The sequence below is a fragment of the Natrix helvetica genome (assembly GCF_964273705.1).
Source record: "Natrix helvetica genome assembly, chromosome: 16".
NCBI lineage: Eukaryota > Metazoa > Chordata > Lepidosauria > Squamata > Natricidae > Natrix > Natrix helvetica.
In genome coordinates, this window is record NC_138563.1 from 532,458 (window position 1) to 551,223 (window position 18,766).

The 18,766-nt window shown below is 59.9% G+C and overlaps 1 protein-coding gene across 3 annotated transcripts; it reads left to right on the forward strand.

Annotated features, from left to right (window-relative positions):
* Positions 1-501: 501 nt before the first annotated feature.
* PI4KB (phosphatidylinositol 4-kinase beta) lies at positions 502-17,043 on the forward strand. Of its 3 annotated transcripts, none has more exons than XM_081968089.1 (13): positions 502-723; positions 2,627-2,754; positions 6,010-6,960; positions 9,927-9,971; positions 12,015-12,242; positions 12,607-12,834; positions 12,967-13,076; positions 13,929-14,033; positions 14,441-14,564; positions 14,851-15,116; positions 15,266-15,398; positions 15,941-16,061; positions 16,518-17,043. In XM_081968089.1, the coding sequence occupies exons 3-13, from the start codon at positions 6,040-6,042 to the stop codon at positions 16,697-16,699; spliced, it is 2,463 nt and encodes an 820-aa protein (XP_081824215.1). In that variant the 5' UTR covers positions 502-723; positions 2,627-2,754; positions 6,010-6,039; the 3' UTR covers positions 16,700-17,043. The 3 variants fall into 3 exon arrangements, with proteins under 3 accessions (XP_081824215.1, XP_081824214.1, XP_081824216.1); XM_081968088.1 differs by having other exon boundaries at positions 2,630-2,754; XM_081968090.1 differs by lacking the exon at positions 9,927-9,971 and having other exon boundaries at positions 2,630-2,754.
* The last annotated feature ends 1,723 nt before the right edge of the window (positions 17,044-18,766 follow it).

The window sequence follows — 18,766 nt, forward strand, 5'->3', positions numbered from 1 at the left end:
GGGGTGGGTGGGGGTCTTTTTTTGCAATCTGCGGGGTGCCTTTGTTAAAAAGGGGCCGCAGGGACAATGGAGCTGCCCCAGCCAGGCGCACTCTATCTCAGGCCTCTGGAGCAAGCAGCCCCCCGGGCACCAATTCCGAGGATGCTCCAGATGCATGGAAGTGAATTGGGGGGGGTCTACTTCCCAGCGCCCCCTTTTCCAGCAGCACCTCCCCACTTGTTTTAGGGGGGCAGAATTAATTCCTGGGCTATTGCCCTTCGAAGCGCCTCTTGCATTCGGGCGCGAGGGCTGCGTGGGCAAAGAGCGCCTGTTCCACGCGAGCCCAGAGAGACGCGCGCGGACCTCCGGGGAGGAGGAGGAGGAGGAGGAGGAGGCTCTTCGTGCGCGCCTGCGCACTAGCGCCGCTCCCGGGGAAGGGAGGGGGGAAGAATGAGGCGCCGCCGCGCATGCGCCCTGCTTGGCCCTTCCGCGCATGCGCCCTGCTTGGCCCTTCCGCGCAGGCACCTCCGCGGCCACCCCTCCGCCGCCTCTCCGCGCGGGGCCTCGCTGGACTCGAGGGGGGGAGGGGCGACGACGGGACCCCCGAAGGAAGCGGCGACCCCCCCCCTCTTTCTCTCGGCCCCCGCCGCCCCCTTGGCCCCGCCCCGGCCTTTCCGCGAAGGACCCTCAGGCGCCGCGCGGGCAGCCCCGGCTGGGCCCGGCAGAGGCGGCGGCGGCGGCGCGGTGAGTGTGGCGGGGGCCGATGGGCTCTGGAGTCCTCCCGCCGGGGCGCCTGACTCCTGCGCGACAGAGGGGGGAGGGGGCGTCTCCCCCCCTCCTGGAACCCCGGGCGGCGGAGGCGCCTCCCTGCAGGGCGGTGGGGGGGAAGGAGGTTCGTTTGGTAGGGGATGATGGGGGGTGTAGTCCCGAGGCAGCTGGAGAGCGCCCGACCTTCCCCGCCTTTGCCCTTCTCCTCCCCCCCCCAGGACCCCGCAAAGAGGGTGGGGGGCACCTGGAGCAGATACGAGACCCCCCCACTTTTGCAAAGCCCCCCCAGAGCCCCCTTTCCCCTCCCCCCTTGCAGACCCTCCGATGGCCTGAAAGGCTTTGCCCCCCCCAAGGTCTGCCCCCTCCCCTCCCGTCCCTCTCGGTGCCTCCTCTCCCTCCTCGGGACCCCCCCCCAGGGAGTCCAGGGTTGGAGGCGGGGGTGGGTGGGATTCCTTTGGTAGGGGATGATGGGGGGTGTAGTCCCGAGGCAGCTGGAGAGCGCCCGACTTTCCCCGCCTTTGGCCCCCACTGGCCCTACTCTGCCCCCCCCCCCCAGGACCCTGCAAAGAGGGCGGGGGGGAGTTATACCCTTCCCACTTTTGCAAAGCCCCCCCCAGCCCCCTTTCTTTTCTCCCCCCCTTGCAGACCCTCTAATGGCCTGGAAGGCTTTGTTTCCCCCCCCCAGGTCTCCCCCCTCCCCTCCCTTTGGGTGCTTCCCCCCCTCCTCGGGACGGACAGACACCCAGGTTTGCAAGGGGGGGGGGTGTTGCAAATGTCGCAGCTCCTGCGGGGTCTCTTGCAAAATCGCTGCTGGCGGAAGAGGCACCGCTTCCTCCCCTGGCAAGAGGCAGCAGCTGCCCTGCCCGGCCACCCACAAGCCCATCGGCCGCTTCCTGGCTTCCCCAGGGGGATGCGCAGGTGACACCGGACAACCCCAGGACCCTCCCCCAGACCCTCTGCAGCGTCCAAGAGGCCTGGACTCCAACTCCCAGAATCCCCCAGCCAGCAAAGCCATGGGCTCTGGAGTCCGCCCGCTGGGAAGCCTGGTCCTCCCGTTCTGGGGGTGGGTGCTGGAGTCTCTCCTCCCCTGGGGGGGGGTCTTGGAGGCAGAGCTCTGTCCCTGCAGGGTGGGGGAGATTGGGGAGGCCTGGGGGACTCTGGGAATCAAAGCAACGCTGGGACTCCGGGGGCTTTGAATGCGAAACCCCCCTTTTGAGGGTCTGCGCTGGAGACCCCATTGCAGCTGCCCTCCTTCCCACCATCCTCCTCCTTTCTGCCAATCTTCTCCATTAACGCCGGGACGTCCTGGGAGAGTCTTGAGTTTTGCCGCAGAGCAAGTTTGGGGAGTGTGTTTAACGCAGCCTTAATTACACTCCCGGCTTTTATTAAGATGCCAATTGGCTTCTCGGGGGTGATGACGGCCTCCCTGACGCTGCCCAGCCAGACAGGTGTGTGTCTGTGTCTGTGTGTGTGTGTGGGGGTGTCGCTTGGCCAGGTGAGCGAGCGGCTGGATCCCAAAGGGATCCCTGGCTCAGAAGAGAGCTTGCTCTACCTCCGTCCTCCCGGGGTTTCCATCACCTGGAAGCGTGGAATCTGCTTGGATTTACCTCTGGAAGCCGGAGCAGCGGCTGCTGTGCCAAAGGGAAGCGTCCCCTCCCTCCTAGGAAAAAAAAAAGGGGGGGGGTCTCTTTGCAAGCTGCGTGCGCCAAATGTCCTTCCAGGATTTCTGCTTTTCAAGAGGGGTCTCCAGTTACAACAGGGCTCCTGCCAAAAGTCAGAGGGGAGGGAGGGAGGGAGGGAGGGGCTGAGGCTGACTTCCAAGCAGCTGAGCGACCACCGAGACCCCCGTTTTTCTCCCTCCTTTTTCTCCTCTCCCCAGCAGCTGTGAAGAGTCATCCTCCTGCCGAATCCCTTGGCGGGTCCCCCTCTGAAGATGGCCGACTCCACCGGGGCCGCGGAGGCGCGTCCGAACCGGGCCGAGGGGCCGAGAAGATAGAAATGAAACAGGCAAGTGGCGTCTTTAGCGCCTCTCTTGAAGGAAGCCACTTCCTAAGTGCTTCTTCCTCCCCCCCCCCACCTTCAGAAAAGGGTCCCCCTTAAAATACTTAAGTTGAGTTTAAAGTGGGCGGCCTCCTCTTGGGGCCTCCCCGAGGGGCAGCCAGCAGGGACCTCCACTTTGGCCCCGATCGGCCATCGTCCCAGTTTGTGGCTATGAATGGTGGCTTGTGAGCCGCAGAGGATGAGGATGAGAGCAGAGCGGTTGCCATCCACCTGCGATGAGCCCAGTGTTGCCATTTCAGGCAGGTGGGGTGACAAGGGGAATGACCCCCCCACCCCCACCCCACCAAGTGGCTTCCCACACGCGTGTCTGTGGGTGACTCACGGGCTGGCAGGGGCCCCGGGAGAACCGTGTGACTCAGCCACGGCTGTTGGGACTTGCCTTTTTCTGCCTGGGAAAGGAGGCAGCTTCCCCCCCCCCTCCTTCCTGGAGCGGCTGAGGGTTCAAACTGCCCCTCCCCAGGAGAGGTGTGAGCATCCGTGGCTTGGCTCCTTCCTCCCGTGGGTGCTTCCCCTGTGCGGTGAGATTCCAGCGGCCGTCGGACCTGGATGGGGTTGGAAGGTCAGCTGGCTACGATGGACCCATATTGCCCAGCCGGGATGGGGGTCACGGAAGGCGGCAGTGCCCCTCAGTGAAGCGGGGGGGGGGGCGGGCTGTTCCCCCGGAGGGGAGCACCGTCTTCTGCCGTGCGTGGTTGGCTGGCAGCTGCTGGGCACGGGGCCTTCTTTGGGAGTGGCACCTTCTCTTTTGAATTGCTAACTCGGGAGGAAGAGGGGGAGTAGGGAACCCAAAGGAAGAAGAGGGGTGCAAAGCAGGAGGGCCAGGCACCTGAGGTGGATGCACAGGGGAAGTAAGAGGGCGGAAGAAGAAGGAGGATGGTTGCAGGACTGAGCAATTTTCTAGTCCCTCTTGAGCACAGCGGAGTGAATGCGGAAAGACGCCTCTCGTTTGTTTCAATCCGGCCGTTTGTTCTCCAAAGAGAAAGTGTGTTTGCTTTGTTCGCCTGGGGTCACAGCCCTGATCCTCTCTTTACCCACCCACCCACCCCCACCCACCCCCCAATTCCCCAAACCGCCTCTTGAAAAGAGGGTCTGACGTGGAGCAAGGGACGCTTGGCGCAGGGTGGGCGCAACTCTTGATGATGGCTGCACGTTTGGTCTTTTTTTGGGGGGGGGGGCGAAGGGCGTTTGTGAAATCCGCCCAGTGCTGAGCAGGGGAAAAGGCAGGCCCCGTAATGGGAACCAGATGCCTGCAGATGTCTGAGCGAGGGGGCGCCTGCCTGCGTGGGCCGATGCCCATCCCTGCAACGTGTGACGAGGTTGGGGGGGGGAGAGAAGCTTTCAAAACGGTCCCAGCCACGCTTGTGAGTTCAAAAGGGGGAAAGAGACCGGAGGTGCATGAAATGTTTAACTTTGGGTGGAGTGGAGCCTCTCTGTTTGAGGGCACTCTACCTGTAAGCCAGGTGGAGAGAGAGAGAGAGAGCATTTGGGGGGACTGAGCTGGCCTCGACTCAGCCCATCAATCGTCCCTCCTAGGTGAAGCTCCGGTTTCGTTGTTTCTGTGCTCCATTCATTGGAGGGAGGGCACCTGGGTGGAGGGTGGGGGGGCCCTGACTTCACCTTGGCCCTAAGAGACACCCCCCCCCCCTTTGGCAAAGGGGACCCTGCATTTTGGAGCCAATGGTGTTAGGAAGGGCTGCAATGGGTGGATCGGTGGTCGGGGGGAGCGGAGGGCAGCTTCGGAAACTGGCAACAACAACAACAAAAATCCCCCAGTGGATTAAATAGATTTTCCTGTTGGTTAAAAAAGCCCACATCTCTTCCTTCCTTTTCTCTTCCTTCCTTTTCTCTTCCTTCCTTTCTCTCTCTCTCTCTCTCTCTCTGTGCCCGTCTGGAGGCAGAATGGCGAGAGAGAAGCGCCACTTGCTTGCGTAGAAAGGAGCCGGCTGATAAGCTGGGACTTTGCCGTGGACTCAACTTTGCCCTCCGATTAGCGGGGAGGCCTCCAATCTCTGACCGGCCTTGTGATCCGCCAGCCGGCCGCTTGGGCTTGGCAGGAGGAGGAGGAGGAGGAGGAGGAGGAGGAGGAGGAGGAGGGGCTCCTTTCAGGAGAGAGCGGGATTAGAGGCGGCCTGTGGGGCTTTAATCTTGGGACGGGAGCCGGGCCAGGCGGGGGGCTCGGAGGGGCTAAGCCAGGTCCGGTCCAAAGCAGGGTTCTTCCGTGGGTCCCCTGTCCTTGGTGGGAGGGGGTGAACCCGTTTGGGGTCTTGGCAGAGTTTCAGCTCAGGCTCCTGGGATGCACTTAAGAGGATGAAGGTTTAATCCCTTTAAATAGAGCATTTATTTTAACTGAATGAGCTTTGCTCCCTTGGAGGGCGGCTCTGCCCCATCTCTCGAACACAGAAGCTGCCTCCCCTCGGAGGGTCCCCCAGAGGAGCCCTGTTCTGGGCAGAGCCCCAGGCAGTGAAGGCCTTCTTCGGCCCTCCTCCTCCTCCTCCTCCTCCTCCTCCCCCTTTGCAGACCTTGGAGAATCTTTTCTCTTCTTGTAAAGTCCTGCCAAATTCTGTTGGTTCTAATTGCCTTTCTTTCTTTCTTTCTTTCTTTCTTTCTTTCTTTCTTTCTTTCTTTCTTTCTTTCTTTCTTTCTTTCTTTCTTTCTTTCTTTCTTTCTTTCTTTCTTTCTTTCTTTCTCCTCCCTCCTATTTTCTCCTTTCTTCCTTCACCACTCCAACAGTTTTCTGGTTTCTAATTTTGAGCCTGTTGGGAGGAAAAGGAACTGTGTGTGTGTGTGTGTGTGTGTGTGTGTGTGTGTGTGTCCCGTTCAGGCCTGGCCGAGTTGAGTCTGTCCCAAGGCCGGGTGCAGATTTTGCTTCCTGTGTATTTTCTGAGCGAATGTGACTCGGCCCCTTCAACACCCCCAGAATCCCTCAGGCAGCAGGTCTTGAGTGGAGGCCCACAAGTCTTAAAGTGGCCAAGGCCTTCAGGGCACTGTGTGAGACCCCTGAGGTCACTAAGAGGGAGCTAGGAGTTCTTCTAGGTGGCCCTTTGCTCTTCTTTCTCCCCACTTCTCTTTCTTCCTCATTGGGAAATGATCAGCCGCTGTCCGCTTGTCCTGGGAAATCCCCCCGGACTCTGGGGGGCAAAAGTGGGTTGGGGTCTTTCCTTGAAGCCCTTAAAACAGAGGCAACCTTCTCCTGTTTTCCAGCCGTGAAAGAGGACAGGCCCACCAGTGGACATGAGTCACTCCACCGCAGAGCCCCCTCCGGGAGAGGAGACCCCAGCGGAGACCTCGGCCCCCGTGGCCCCCCCGGGAGACCCCAGCGGGGGGCCGGCCCTGGGGGTCATCACGGAAGGGGTGGGCGAGCTGGCCGTGATCGACCCCGAGGTGGCCCAGAAGGCCTGCGAGGAAGTCCTGGAGAAGGTCAAGCTGATGCACTGCATCTCGCCGGACGGCTCCATCCGGGCCAAGGACAGGAAGGGCGGGGGCCGCTGGCCGGGGCTGAACGGCGACTGCTGCGAGATCAAGTGCCTGGACGACCCCCCCGAGAAGATCTGGGAGGAGGACGAGCAGCCCCCCAACTCCGTCAGGGGCGTCCGGCTGCGGCAGAAGAACAATTCGGCCAAGCAGTCGTGGCTGCTGCGTCTCTTTGAGTCGAAGCTCTTCGACATCTCCATGGCCATCTCCTACCTCTACAACTCCAAGGAGCCCGGCGTGCAGGCCTACATCGGCAACCGGCTCTTCTACTTCCGCCACGAGGAGGTGGGCTTCTACCTGCCGCAGCTGCTCAACATGTACATCCACATGGACGAGGACGTGGGCGACGCCATCAAGCCCTACATCGTGCACCGCTGCCGGCAGAGCATCAACTTCTCCCTGCAGTGCGCCCTCCTGCTGGGCGCCTACTCCTCCGACATGCACATCTCCACCCAGCGGCACTCGCGCGGCACCAAGCTGCGCAAGCTCATCCTCTCCGACGAGCTCAAGCCGGCCGCCCGGAAGAGGGAGCTGCCCCCGCTGGGGCCGGCCCCCGAGGCCGGGCTCTCCCCCACCAAGCGGACTCACCAGCGCTCCAAGTCGGACGCCACCGTCAGCGTCAGCCTGGGCAGCAACCTGAAGCGCACCGCCAGCAACCCCAAGGTGGAGAACGAGGAGGAGGTAACGGCCGCCTGGGACCCCCGCTGGGCTGGGGGGAGGGGGGGCTTCCCTGCTCTTCAGGAGAAAAATCTGCCTCCCAGCAAAGGGCAAGTTTCACTTTCGGTTTTAGGCTGCCGGGATTTCCGTAGCCGATTGCAGCCTCTGCAAGCCCCATTTTCCCCCTTGGCTGCAAGGAGGCCAATTGCTGGGAGGCCAAAGGGGGGGGGGGCGGTGGGGGAGGCTACATTCGGTCCATCAGACACACCCACACTTTCACCCGCTTTTTTGGGGGGGAAAGGTGCATCTTATACTCCGAAAAATACGGTATTTGTGCCGGGGGGGGGGGGGGGGGCTCAGTCTTCGAGGAGGGGGTGTGCGTGTGCCTGTCAGAAAGGAAGTTGTGGGTCCGTCTTCCCTCGGCTCCCTTTGTGTCCGCAGTGTCCCTTCCATTGGATGCTGTGTTGTGTTTTCTTGTTGCTGTCGCAGTCTGCAAGGAAAACGCCCCGCCCCCCCGGTCCGCAAGCTCCTGCTGGAGCAGTGGGGGTGGACTAGGTGACCTCCAAGTCCCCTACCAACTCTTAAGGGGAAACTTCTTCATCCTCTGCTAGCGGGTTTTTGGAGACCATTTTTTTTTAACAAGTGTCGTTTCTCTCTCTCCCTCCTTCTGACCCCCAGCCCTCCGCTCCTGCCTCTTCCTCACAACAGCCCTGTAAGGGAGGCCAGGCTGAGTCCCCAGCCAAGCGGGGATCCCCTGGGACCCCACTATCTTCCCCCTGCAAGCCCGGAGGCTGGAGGGCTCCGTCTCCTGATGCTCAGGCCCGGCTTCAGCTGGCTCTCCTCCCTCCCTCCCTGCACCCCCCCCCCTGTGCACGCCCTCCCTGTTGAACTGCCAGCCAGTTCATTGTTGGGCCGAGCACAATGGGCCGATAGAGAGCCGGACGCCCGGAGGCTGCTGGGTGCCAACTGGGAAGGACGTGCCTGATGGATACCCAGCTCCATTCAGCCCAGGCGGTCTTGGCAGCCCCTCCTGCGGCTGCTGCTCTCCGGCCACTTCAAAGCCCAGCCCGGCCCAGGGTCTCCCTCCGGGGGGACCCCAAAGGCCTCTTTGCCTTACTTAAACCCCCCCCCCCGACTCCTAGGAAGGAAAGGGCTCAAAAGAGGAAAGAGGGAAAAAACCTCTTAGAAAACGGTGATCTTTCTCTCTCTCTTTCTTTCTCTCTTTCATTCCCTCTTTTTCTCTTTCTCTCTCTCTCTCTTTCTCCCCTTCTGATAACCAGACCAGCCACGTGTTTCATTTGAACGATGCCTCTGACCTGAGGTTGCTTTCCCCTTGGGAGGGGGCACCCCCAGCCCCCCACTCTAAAGCCAAGCCCCTGGGGGCCCCCCCTGATCGAAGGCAGCTCCTTCCCCACCCCTGGGAGGAAACGGCCCAGCCTCTCCCCCCCCCCCCATCCACACCCACGCAGGTAACCTTTGGCAGCCGAAACCCTGTCCCTGGCTGAGTCAGAGGGAGCCTGTGGGGCGGGGGGGGGGGAGCTGCCCCACCGCAGCCACTTCCTGTTTCCTTGGAGGGCAGCGTCTGTCCTGGGGGGACGGGTGAGAGGTCAGCCCATGGGGCTGAGTCAGCTCAGGATGATGGGTTTTGGAATCCTGCCCATCTACCAGCTGGCAGAGCGAAGTCTCCTGGAGGCTCAGGTGGTTTTCCCGAGATTTGGTCACAGGAGGAGAAGATGTCAAAAGTTTAAAAAGGGAAAATAAGAGTTTTGGAAACATAGATTTTTTTTTCTATCTTCCTTCCTTCCTCTTCAAATCTCCCTCATTCCTTCTCTCATCTTTTTCTTCCTTCCTCCCTATTTTCCTCCCTCTTCTTCCCATCTCCTCCCTCCCTCAATTCCTTCCTTCCTTCCTTCCTCTTCAAATCTCCCTCATTCCTTCTCTCATCTTTTTCTTCCTTCCTCCCTATTTTCCTCCCCATCTCCTCCCTCCCTCCCTCCCTCAATTCATCCTTTCCTTCCTTCCTTCCTTCCTTCCTTCCTTCCTTCCTTCCTTCCTTCCTTCCTTCCTTCCATCTTCATTTTGATCAGTTTGCTGGACTCCGACTCCTCTGGGTTGGGATCAGGTCTGCGTCACAAGAGGGAGGGAAGCCCCCACCTCCTCCAAGGGGGCAGCCTGGGGAGCCCCCCCTCCCCTACGGGAGGAGCCAAGGTGGGGCAGAGTCCAGTTTAGTTCCTCTCTTCTCTCACCTGTCAAGTTGTGGCTGAACTGAAAACGTGGCACGTTGGAGGAAGTGTTGCAACTGCTTTTCCGCAACGGCTCCCGGGGGGTGGGGGGGAAGGGGGAAGAGGGGGGGGGGCAGGCCCAGATCACAGAGACCAGCCTGAACTTCTTGGGACTTTTTCGGCCAAGGTTGCCCTGGAGGTGAAGGGTGGGGGGGTTGGCTTGGATGCTGCTTCCCAAAGGCCTCTCGATGCTCTTATTTCCACTCTGGATCTCCTGGTGGTCCCCCATTCAAAGCTTACTTCCTTTAAGACCAGCCAAGACACACACACACCCGCAGGCCCCTCCTCCTCCTCCCTCCTCCTGGCATCTCCCTCTTGCAGCAGGGACCCCTTTGGACCCTCCCTCCATCTGTCCCACGGATCCCAAGCCCCCTGGCTTCTTCCCCAGCGGAGGGCCGTGAAGATGGCAGAAGGGCCCCTAACCTCACTCGGGACCTGGCCCTCCATCAGAGCTGGTGGAGCTTCCCTCTCCAGGAGCAGACTAGCTTTTTAAGGTGCCCTTCCCCGTCGGAGCCCCCCACTCCAAAGGAATGACCCCCGTTTCTTCTGTCGGATGCAGTTGGGGTGGGGGGGCAGGAAGAGGGGGGAGCGCGTATGAAGAGCTGATTTTTTTAAACTCTCGCCTTTTCTCTCCTCAACTTTCCTCCCTCCCCCCCCTGGAAATCCATCCCTTCCCCCCTCACCCCCCCCCTCTCGTTCATTTCCCAGGAACTCTCATCGAGCTCCGAAAGTCTCGATAGAACATTTTGTTCCGTAAGTGCCCCCCCCCACCCTACTTCTGCCCCCTCCCCACTCAACCCGGCTGCCTGCCTCTTTCCTGTCTTCCCCTTTCTCCCCCCCCCCCCCCTTGTGACTCCCCCCCGTTTCCCTCCCCCAGCAGCATTTCCTCTCTCGTGACCCTCCTGACCAGCCTTCTTGGCATCACAAGGTCTCCCCCCCCACCTCCCCCTTTGCAAGTGAGATCCTGCACTGGGGGGGGGGGCATTGTGGGCTGTGCCTCTCTCATCTTCCAGCCCCCCCCCCCCCCCCGAAAAAACCCCATGCCACTGTCATGTGCATGCCAGGATCTTAAGAGCGGTCGATTCTGCATGGCCAAAGCGCAGCGCCCGCTTCCTCCCCAAAATGCCTCTCCTGCTTCTACCACAGCCCCCCCCCCTTAAGGATTTTAAAGATGGAGGGACCCCCCCCATCACTTCACATTTGAACTTCAGACTTTCAACCGTCGCAGAGTCCCCGTAATTCCTTCCCCCCTGCGCGATCTTCCTTCTCTTGCAAAATTCTAAACGTTTGGGCCGTTCCCACGGCTGACCAGAGACAACACCCCCCCCCCCCCGGTAACTTCATCCCCCAAAAAAGAGGAAATGCTGTTTTTGGGGGACCCGAGACTGTTTTTTGATTTAGCATGTCCTGGGGCCTGGTGCGAATGTTCGTCTCTTCCTTTGCTGCCTCAAATTCAGAATTGGTGTATTTTTATATATATTTTTTTCCTCCTTCTTCTTTCTGCTGAAATTTTGCTGCGCCAATCAAATTTTGATTTTTTCCCCCCATTCTGCAAACCTCTATACTTCCCCCCCCCTCCATCATGGTGAGATGGGAGGTTCAGGGAGAGACTGGTAAAGGGGGGGGGAGAAAATTCAGTGGGGGCTTGGCAAGTGGTTTCAACCCCCCCCCTCCCTCAATCAGCAGCCTCTCCTCCTGCGTAAAATTCATCCATTCTTCTCCTATTCCAGGGTTGATCTAAATAAATGTGAATAAAACTCCTTGGAGGGAAGTGGGAGGTTTTATGAGCGGGGGGGGGGTTTGGAGAGCTGCCCCTGGCTTTTGGCAGTGGGGGGGGGGGCTGATGAACAGCTCTCCTTGGTCCCCTAGTTTTCATCGCTCCCCACCTTCTGGGTGGCCTCATCTAGCCTCATCCTTGGCCCGAGCTTCTTGTGGTCAGGGGGGACAAATGGGGCAGCTGCCCACCTGGCTTCAGCTCTGCCAGCAGCCGGCGGCCCCATCAGAGATGCCCCAGGTGGCCCCTGGGCCCTGGCCAGGTGATCGTGGCAGGGACGCAGCCGGGCACCGAAGGGAAGAACGGCCTTTCCCACACTCAGTGCTGCCCCCACCTGGCCAAAAGCCTGAAGCAAAACCCTCCCCTCCCCTTTCTGGGGGCCGAAGCGAGGGTCTTCTGCTCCTGGGGGCCCCCAGTTGGCTTCGAGACCAAGCAGAGCACCTCCCTTTGGGGGCTGGGGGACTTCAGTTTATGCCGTGGTTTGCTTGTTCCAGGAGGGAGGCTGATACGGGGCACCTAGGCGGTTTTCGCCCCACGTCTTGGTGGGAGGGAAAACAGAGGGACTTGCAGGGAAAGGGCCCGAGTGGAGGGTGCGAATCCTCCCGTCGGGGCGCAGGGCTGGGCTGGAGCCTCCCATCTTCCCATCCGGCAGACGCGTGTTGAGGGCCAAGGACGTCCGGAGGGCAAGGGTCAGCCTAGCCTTTAGCCAGGGTAAAGGGGAAATGCCCCTTGCGGTCTTCCTCCTCCTCCTCCTGCAGACTGTTGCTCTACCAGACCTCCCAGCAGGGGGCTCAGTTCAGAGTTCATTGCAAAGGTGGGAGGGGGGGGTTCCACTCGGGTTGGCTCCTGCAGCGCATCCAGAACGATTCGAGGGAGGGGATCGCCAGAGCATCCCCCCTCCCTCTGCAAAATAAGGAAACCCCCCCCCAGCTAAAAGGGGTCTTGACAGCCCTGGGGTCTCTTGGCAGGGGTTGGGCTTCACCTCCTCTCTTTTCTCCCCCCCCTCCAACGCCCCCCCACAGCCCGTCCGCCTGGCCCCCGAGCGGGAGTTCATCAAGTCCCTGATGGCCATCGGGAAGCGGCTGACCACGCTGCCCACCAAGGAGCAGAAGACGCAGAGGCTCATCTCCGAGCTCTCCCTGCTCAACCACAAGCTGCCCGCCCGGGTCTGGCTGCCCACCGCCGGCTTCGACCACCACGTGGTGCGAGTGCCCCACACCCAGGCGGTGGTCCTGAACTCCAAGGACAAGGTGAGGCGGGGCCGGGTGGAGGAAGGGGACAGGGGCCGGGGGTGGGTGTGGGACACTCTGCAACCGTTGCAAAGTGGGGAGGCCTGTTGCCAAAGAGCCCAATGTTGCTCATACATCCGTGGGGGTTTCACAACAGTTGTAAGTGCGAGGACTGGTTGTCAGTCGCTTCTTTTCTGGGTTGTAACCTTGAACGGTCGCTAAACGAATCTTCATAAGTCGAGGACTACCTCTCCATGCCCCCCAAAGTGTCATCCTAGGCCAGGGCACCCCGTTCCCCTGCAGTGGAGCGTTCTGGGAGAGAAGGGCGGCCCTCTCCAGGCACATAAACACACAGGCCTCCCCCTCCTCCTCCTTCTCCACGCAGGCTCCCTACCTGATCTACGTGGAAGTACTTGAGTGCGAAAACTTTGACACCACCAACGTCCCAGCCCGGATCCCCGAGAACCGGATCCGCAGCACCCGCTCCGTGGAGAACCTGCCCGAGTGCGGCATCACCTACGAGCAGCGCGCCAGCAGCTTCACCACCGTGCCCAACTACGACAACGACGACGAGGCCTGGTCTGTGGACGACATCGGGGAGCTGCAGGTGGAGGTGAGTGGCCGGGGCCGCAGGAGCCACGGGGGGGGGGGGGGGGGGCAGGCGGGGCAGGACGGAGAGGCGGCTCGGCTCCTATCCCGGACCGTCCCCCTCAGGCACTCAGGCCCTGCTTCCTCTGCCCTCCAGCTGCCCGAGCTACACACCAGCAGCTGCGACAACATCTCGCAATTCTCGGTGGACAGCATCACCAGCCAGGAGAGCAAAGAACCGGTTTTCATTGCTGCAGGAGACATCAGGTGAAGGGGACAGGCTCCAGCCGCCCTCGGACTTAGCAGGGTGGCCCATTGCGGGCAGGAATGAGGCCGGCGGAATCCGTTGGTTGGAATAAGAGAGGGAGATCACCCCTTTGGCTGATCCTGCCTTGGATCCCAGGGCTAGGGCAAAAAAGACGGATAGAACAAGATCGAACCTGGATCGGTCACTGGGACCAGAGGTTTACCTGTCCGAGTGTTTGGACTCGTGCTGGCGGGACCCCATCCTCGGGGAAGTTCTCCAGGACCAGCCCAAAAGCTGGGAAATATAAACCTCTGGTCCTCATGACCCATCAGCTTCAATTTCGCGACATTATCCTGGGACACACATATTCGCCTTTATGCATAAGAATATGTTGTGCCACCCCCCCCACCCCCACCCCCAGCAGAGCTCTCTGAGACTCCTGGCCAAGTTTTGCAGCTTTCCAAGGCAAGATGAGGTCTGTGACCGTAAATCCCCCCTTGAAAGACTTTGCTGGATGTGAAGGAGCAGAATTCACAGTCAATTGATAAAAGGGGTTTTTTCAGGACCAGGATTTTGCTTCAGGCTCTCGGGAGGCCTCAGTCAGAACAGTATAAAACAACTTAATCTGGTTTGAGAAGAAGGTGGTGATACTGGGAACTCTGGATTTCCAGGAGGGGTTTTAAGACGCAGCTGAATGCCCACTTTTCTTCTGGCAGTGGTTTAAAACCCAAAAGGCCATGTCTGTCTGTCTGTCTGTCCAGCTGAGCAGCAGCAGCCAGGATTAGCAAGTGGGCACTGAGGGGGGTGGAGGGGCTGGCCATTCAGCTCTCCTCCCCGACAGGAGCAGAGCTGACCTGTGCTCCCTTCCACAGGCGGCGTCTCTCTGAGCAGCTGGCCCACACGCCCACCTCCTTCAAGAGGGACCCCGAAGACCCCTCGGCCGTCGCCCTGAAGGAGCCCTGGCAGGAGAAAGTGAGGTGAGGCGGGCGTGGCCAGCTGCGGCTCTCTCTGTGGCCTCTGAGCCACGAAGCCCTTCCTGGGTTCCTTAAACCTTCTTTAAGGTGGGTGGGCTTCAACTCCCAGAGTCCCCCAGGCAGTGCAGATTTCTGGGGGTTGAAGCCCACCCATCTTCAAGCTGCCAAGGTTGGAAAATGCTGCTTTAAGCAAGACTTTCCAGGGTTAAGAAGGGGACTCGGCAGAAGAAGAAGGAGAGGCTGGCCACCCCCTTCTTCCTCCGCTAGTGAAGGCAGCTGCCGTGTCTGTTGGCCTCCTGGGCTGGTCGGACGGGGGGGGGGGCGGAACCCTAACCTTAACCCTGGAGTGGAGGCCACCACCCGCCCGAGTGGAGGCCAGCGGGGGCTCAGCCTTTCCCTGCTCTCCCCAGGCGGATCCGTGAGGGCTCCCCTTACGGCCACCTGCCCAACTGGCGCCTCCTGTCCATGATTGTCAAGTGCGGGGACGACCTCCGGCAGGAGCTGCTGGCCTTCCAAGTGCTCAAGCAGCTGCAGGTAAGGAAGGGAGGGAGTGAAGGGGAGGAAGGAAGGGAGGGAGAGAGGGAGGGAGGGAAAAAGAAAGGAAAGAGGGAAGAAGGAAGCAAGGAAGCCAAGACGAGAGGAGGCTGGATGGGGGTGAGGGGGTCTTGCTTCCACCCCAGATGTGATGGGTCAGGGGGCTTCGAATCTCCTCCCCCTGCTTTTGGAATGGAGACTAGGCGGGGGATGAAATCCCCCCCCCCTTTGTGCTGGACCTCAGCCTCCAGGCCCGCCCAGCCCTCCCTCCGGTCTTCCCTTGCAGGCCATCTGGGAGCAGGAGAGAGTCCCGCTGTGGATCAAGCCTTACAAAATCCTGGTCATCTCGGCCGACAGCGGCATGATCGAGCCGGTGGTCAACGCCGTCTCCATCCACCAGGTGAAGAAGCAGTCCCAGCTCTCCCTGCTGGATTTCTTCCTGCAGGAGCACGGCCTGTTCACCTCCGAGGGCTTCCTCACCGCCCAGCGCAACTTCGTCCAGAGCTGCGCCGGCTACTGCCTGGTCTGCTACCTGCTGCAGGTGAAGGACAGGTGAGGCTGGGGGGGGGCCTTGAAAATCTCCTGCCCGAGAGACATTTGATTCAGAGGAATTAACGCCAGGGGAGAGTTGGGACTTCTTTTGCAAAAACCCCAAATGCCTGATCGTTTCTCCCACCCCCCTCCCCCCGCCCCCCCAAAAGGCACAACGGCAACATCCTGCTGGACGCACACGGCCACATCATCCACATCGACTTCGGCTTCATCCTCTCCAGCTCCCCCCGTAATCTGGGTTTTGAAACCTCGGCCTTCAAACTGACCGCCGAGTTTGTGGATGTAAGTTGTCGCCGCTGGAAGGGAAGGGCCGAGAAACCCTATGGGGGAGGCAATTCCGTGGAGTTACGGCCGGGCACATGATGTCCTGCTCTATGACCGTAAGGGGTAGGCTCCGTTAACATCCATAAATTGAGGACTACCTGTTCGGATCGTCCTTGACTTACAACGGTCCATTTAGTGACTGAACTTGTAACGGCCCTGAAAGAAGTGAGTTATGGCCACTTGTCACACTTACGACCCTTGTGGCATTCTCAAATCATCGGGAAAGCCCGATTCACTTAAAAACCGCATTCCTCACTTAACAGATGCAGTGATTCACTTTTAACAGCTGTGGCAAGGAAGGTCGTAAAATGGGGGGAAATTCACTTAAATGTCTCAGTTAACAACAGAAATTTGGGGCTCTGCGGAAGAAGCGAGCTGAGGGCTGTAACAGCCGAGGGGATCCTTTCCCTGAAAGCCTTGAGAATTCTTTGGGGGAAGGGAGGTCCTTCCGGGGAGACCCCTTCCTGCCTTGCAACGTGCCCCTCCCTCCTTCCCCGCAGGTGATGGGAGGCATTGGGGGAGACATGTTCAACTACTTCAAGATGCTGATGCTGCAGGGCCTGATCGCCGCTCGCAAGCACATGGACAAGGTGGTGCAGATCGTGGAGATCATGCAGCAAGGTGGGCATGGGGTCCTCGGGGCGGGGGGAGTCTGTGCTCCTTCGCTAGAGTCCAGTCTGTGGAGGAATTGGGGGGGGGGGCTGTGGGAAGCGATCTTTGCGCCCTCTGGAGACGCCCACAGGCTGCGATAACTGGGAAGGGGAGTTCACACGCTCCGTCTGCCCAACCGTTGCAGGGAGACGTGTTACCCAAACGTCTCCTTCGAATAGGACGGGAGAATGGGGAGATAACTGGGAGGTAACTGGGAAGACTTGCTGTGGAACAACTCAACAATTCTGTTTCATTATTTTAAAATGTTTTAATTTTCTGCCGTTCTCGTTGCCGTCTGTCCTTCCTCCCGCATCCTTTAATGATTCCGTTCCATCATTTATTTGAGCTGCGAGGGTAACTCTTCTCCTTCGGCCAGTTGTCCGAGACCCCCTGACCTCTCTTTGCTCCCCCCAACCCCCCCGGCAGGCTCCCAGCTTCCCTGCTTCCACGGCTCCAGCACCATCCGGAACCTGAAGGAGCGTTTCCACATGAACATGACGGAGGAGCAGCTGCAGGTGCTCATCGAACAGCTGGTGGACGGCAGCATGCGCTCTCTCACCACCAAGCTCTACGATGGCTTCCAGTACCTCACCAACGGCATCATGTGACGGCCGGAACCCAGACCTTCCCTTCCGGCGGCTCTCCTGTCCCCCCCCCCCCCCCCGTCCTCCTCCTCCTCCTCCTCCCGGCCCAGGCTCCGGGACAGACCGGACGGACGGACGCCACTGGGCTGGGCCTCTGCAAGGAGAGGGAGGCAGCCGTGGGAGACTGGATTGTAAATGGGGATGGGGGGGCATTGTGTCTCCCCCCACCCCCCAAACGTGAAGGATCATGCGCAAGGACCTTGTCAAGATTCGCCTCCGGAGGAGGGACAGAACCGAGAGTCGCTCTGTCTCCGGCGCCCCCTTCCTCGGATCTTTTTTATTTCAGTATTACAACTCTCCTCCTCCTCCTCCGTGTCCCCCTGCTTTCCAGCCCCTCGCCTGTATTTTGGGGGTCCAGTGGGGGACGGGGGACGGAATGGGGACAGGAGGAAGGAGCCCTCCCCCCCTCGGTGTTTAGAGTTCCGTTTCTCCCGTGCAGTTGGGGAGTATTCCCCCACCTCCGGACTCGCACAGGGCGCGAGAGAGTGTGTATGTGTTTGCGTGAATGTGTGTGTACCTTCACTAATGAAGTGCCCCCCCTCCCCCTCACCCGGTGCCCATTTTCCTCCCTGGACAGTTGAATAGAAGGAGGGGGTGAAAAGTATCCCTCTTCCCAGATTCTTCACTGCTTGAAGCACAACTCCAGCCTCCCTTGAATTGGGGGGGGGGGGCAGGGGGCATTGGCAGGATATCTCCCATTCCCCATCCCTGGGGTTGGGGGAGCATGGAATGCAGTTGATGGGTGACAGGTTCAAGCCCCCCCCCCCCAAACTGCTGCAGGAATTTTAGGGTCCACATATATTCCCTGGGAAGCCTCCCACCCCCATTAACAGGGGCCTGTTCCAAGTCTTTCCCCTTGGGGTGGGGTGGGGGCTTAAGACCCCAAGATTCCCCAGCTTGCCCTTGGCCAAACCAACTTCCTCTCTAGGAATGGAGCAGGAGCCCCCTCCCCTTCCTCTTCCAGCAGCCATGTCTCCTTACAGGCAGAGGCATCCCCCCCCCTCCCCTATTGCCATTGTGGGACAGGGTCTCCCCCCCCCCCGCCTCCGTGCAGGACGCGCCCCTCCCTTCCTGGGAAACGTAAATGCAAAATTTACGTTTCAAAATGCAAAATTTCAGGCACGACTGGCGTTCTCGCAGGAAGTGTCCCTTTGTGATGGTGTGTGTCTGTGTCTGTGTAGAGGGGGGGGGGCGACTCCCTTTTGTGGGTCCTTTGATTCGCCGAACTGTGACTGTTCATTTGGTCCTCCACGGCCCGAAGGGAGCCCGAGTGTGAATCTTTGGAATTCTCTGCAGGGCGATGGATTCCGAAAACCAGGGGACCTGGGTGTCTGCTTTCCTTCCCCCCCCCCAACTCTAGCCCAATCTCCCCGCCCCCTTTCTCAACATGAACTTTTTTTCACACTGAACCAGGGTTGTTGTGTGTTTGTGTGTGTTTGCATCGCCCCCCCCCCCCCCATTCCTGATGCCTAAAACTCCCCCCTTTTTTCCCCTAAACAAAATAATGGTTTTGTGTTCATTAAAGTGGGGAAGCGGCTGGGAGAAAGGAGAAGGGGGACAGAGCCCCCCGTTATCTGGGCCCTTTGGGGTTTGTTACCCACCTCCCATACACACAAACACAACCCCACACTTAACACCCCAAAGGGGGAAGAAGCAGCGATTCTCAGCAGGTGCTTGTCGGGAATCCTTTAAAGAAAGGGGGGGACTTTTTTCCCCCCAAGAATAAGAAGTCTTTAAAAGTTTTGCCCTTGGAAAATTTCCCCCCCCCCCCTCAGAGAAGGAATTCTCCTGTGAGCTGCAGACAATTCCGTGGCTGCCTTCTTCCTCAGGTGGACCCCCCCCCCCGGGTGGCAAAAGCCCCCCAGCCCTCCCCTTGCCCTGCCCTTGATGTGCCCCCTGCCCAGCCAAGGTCTCCCTGAGCAGGTCCTGCTGGGCACCACCACCCCTTAAGGGAGAGACCCCCAAGCCTCCTTCCTGAGTGGGATTGCCCCGGGGCCCTTTTGGGGAGCAGCATAGCAACGGGGTGCCCCC

Bases quoted from the DNA above. Each gene is read 5' to 3' on its own strand.
- PI4KB (XM_081968089.1), top strand. From the start codon at position 6,040: ATGAGTCACTCCACCGCAGAGCCCCCTCCGGGAGAGGAGACCCCAGCG. The intron at 12,835-12,966 runs GTGAGTGGCCGG...TCTGCCCTCCAG, and splicing joins TCGGGGAGCTGCAGGTGGAG to CTGCCCGAGCTACACACCAG. The intron at 14,034-14,440 runs GTGAGGCGGGCG...TGCTCTCCCCAG, and splicing joins CCCTGGCAGGAGAAAGTGAG to GCGGATCCGTGAGGGCTCCC.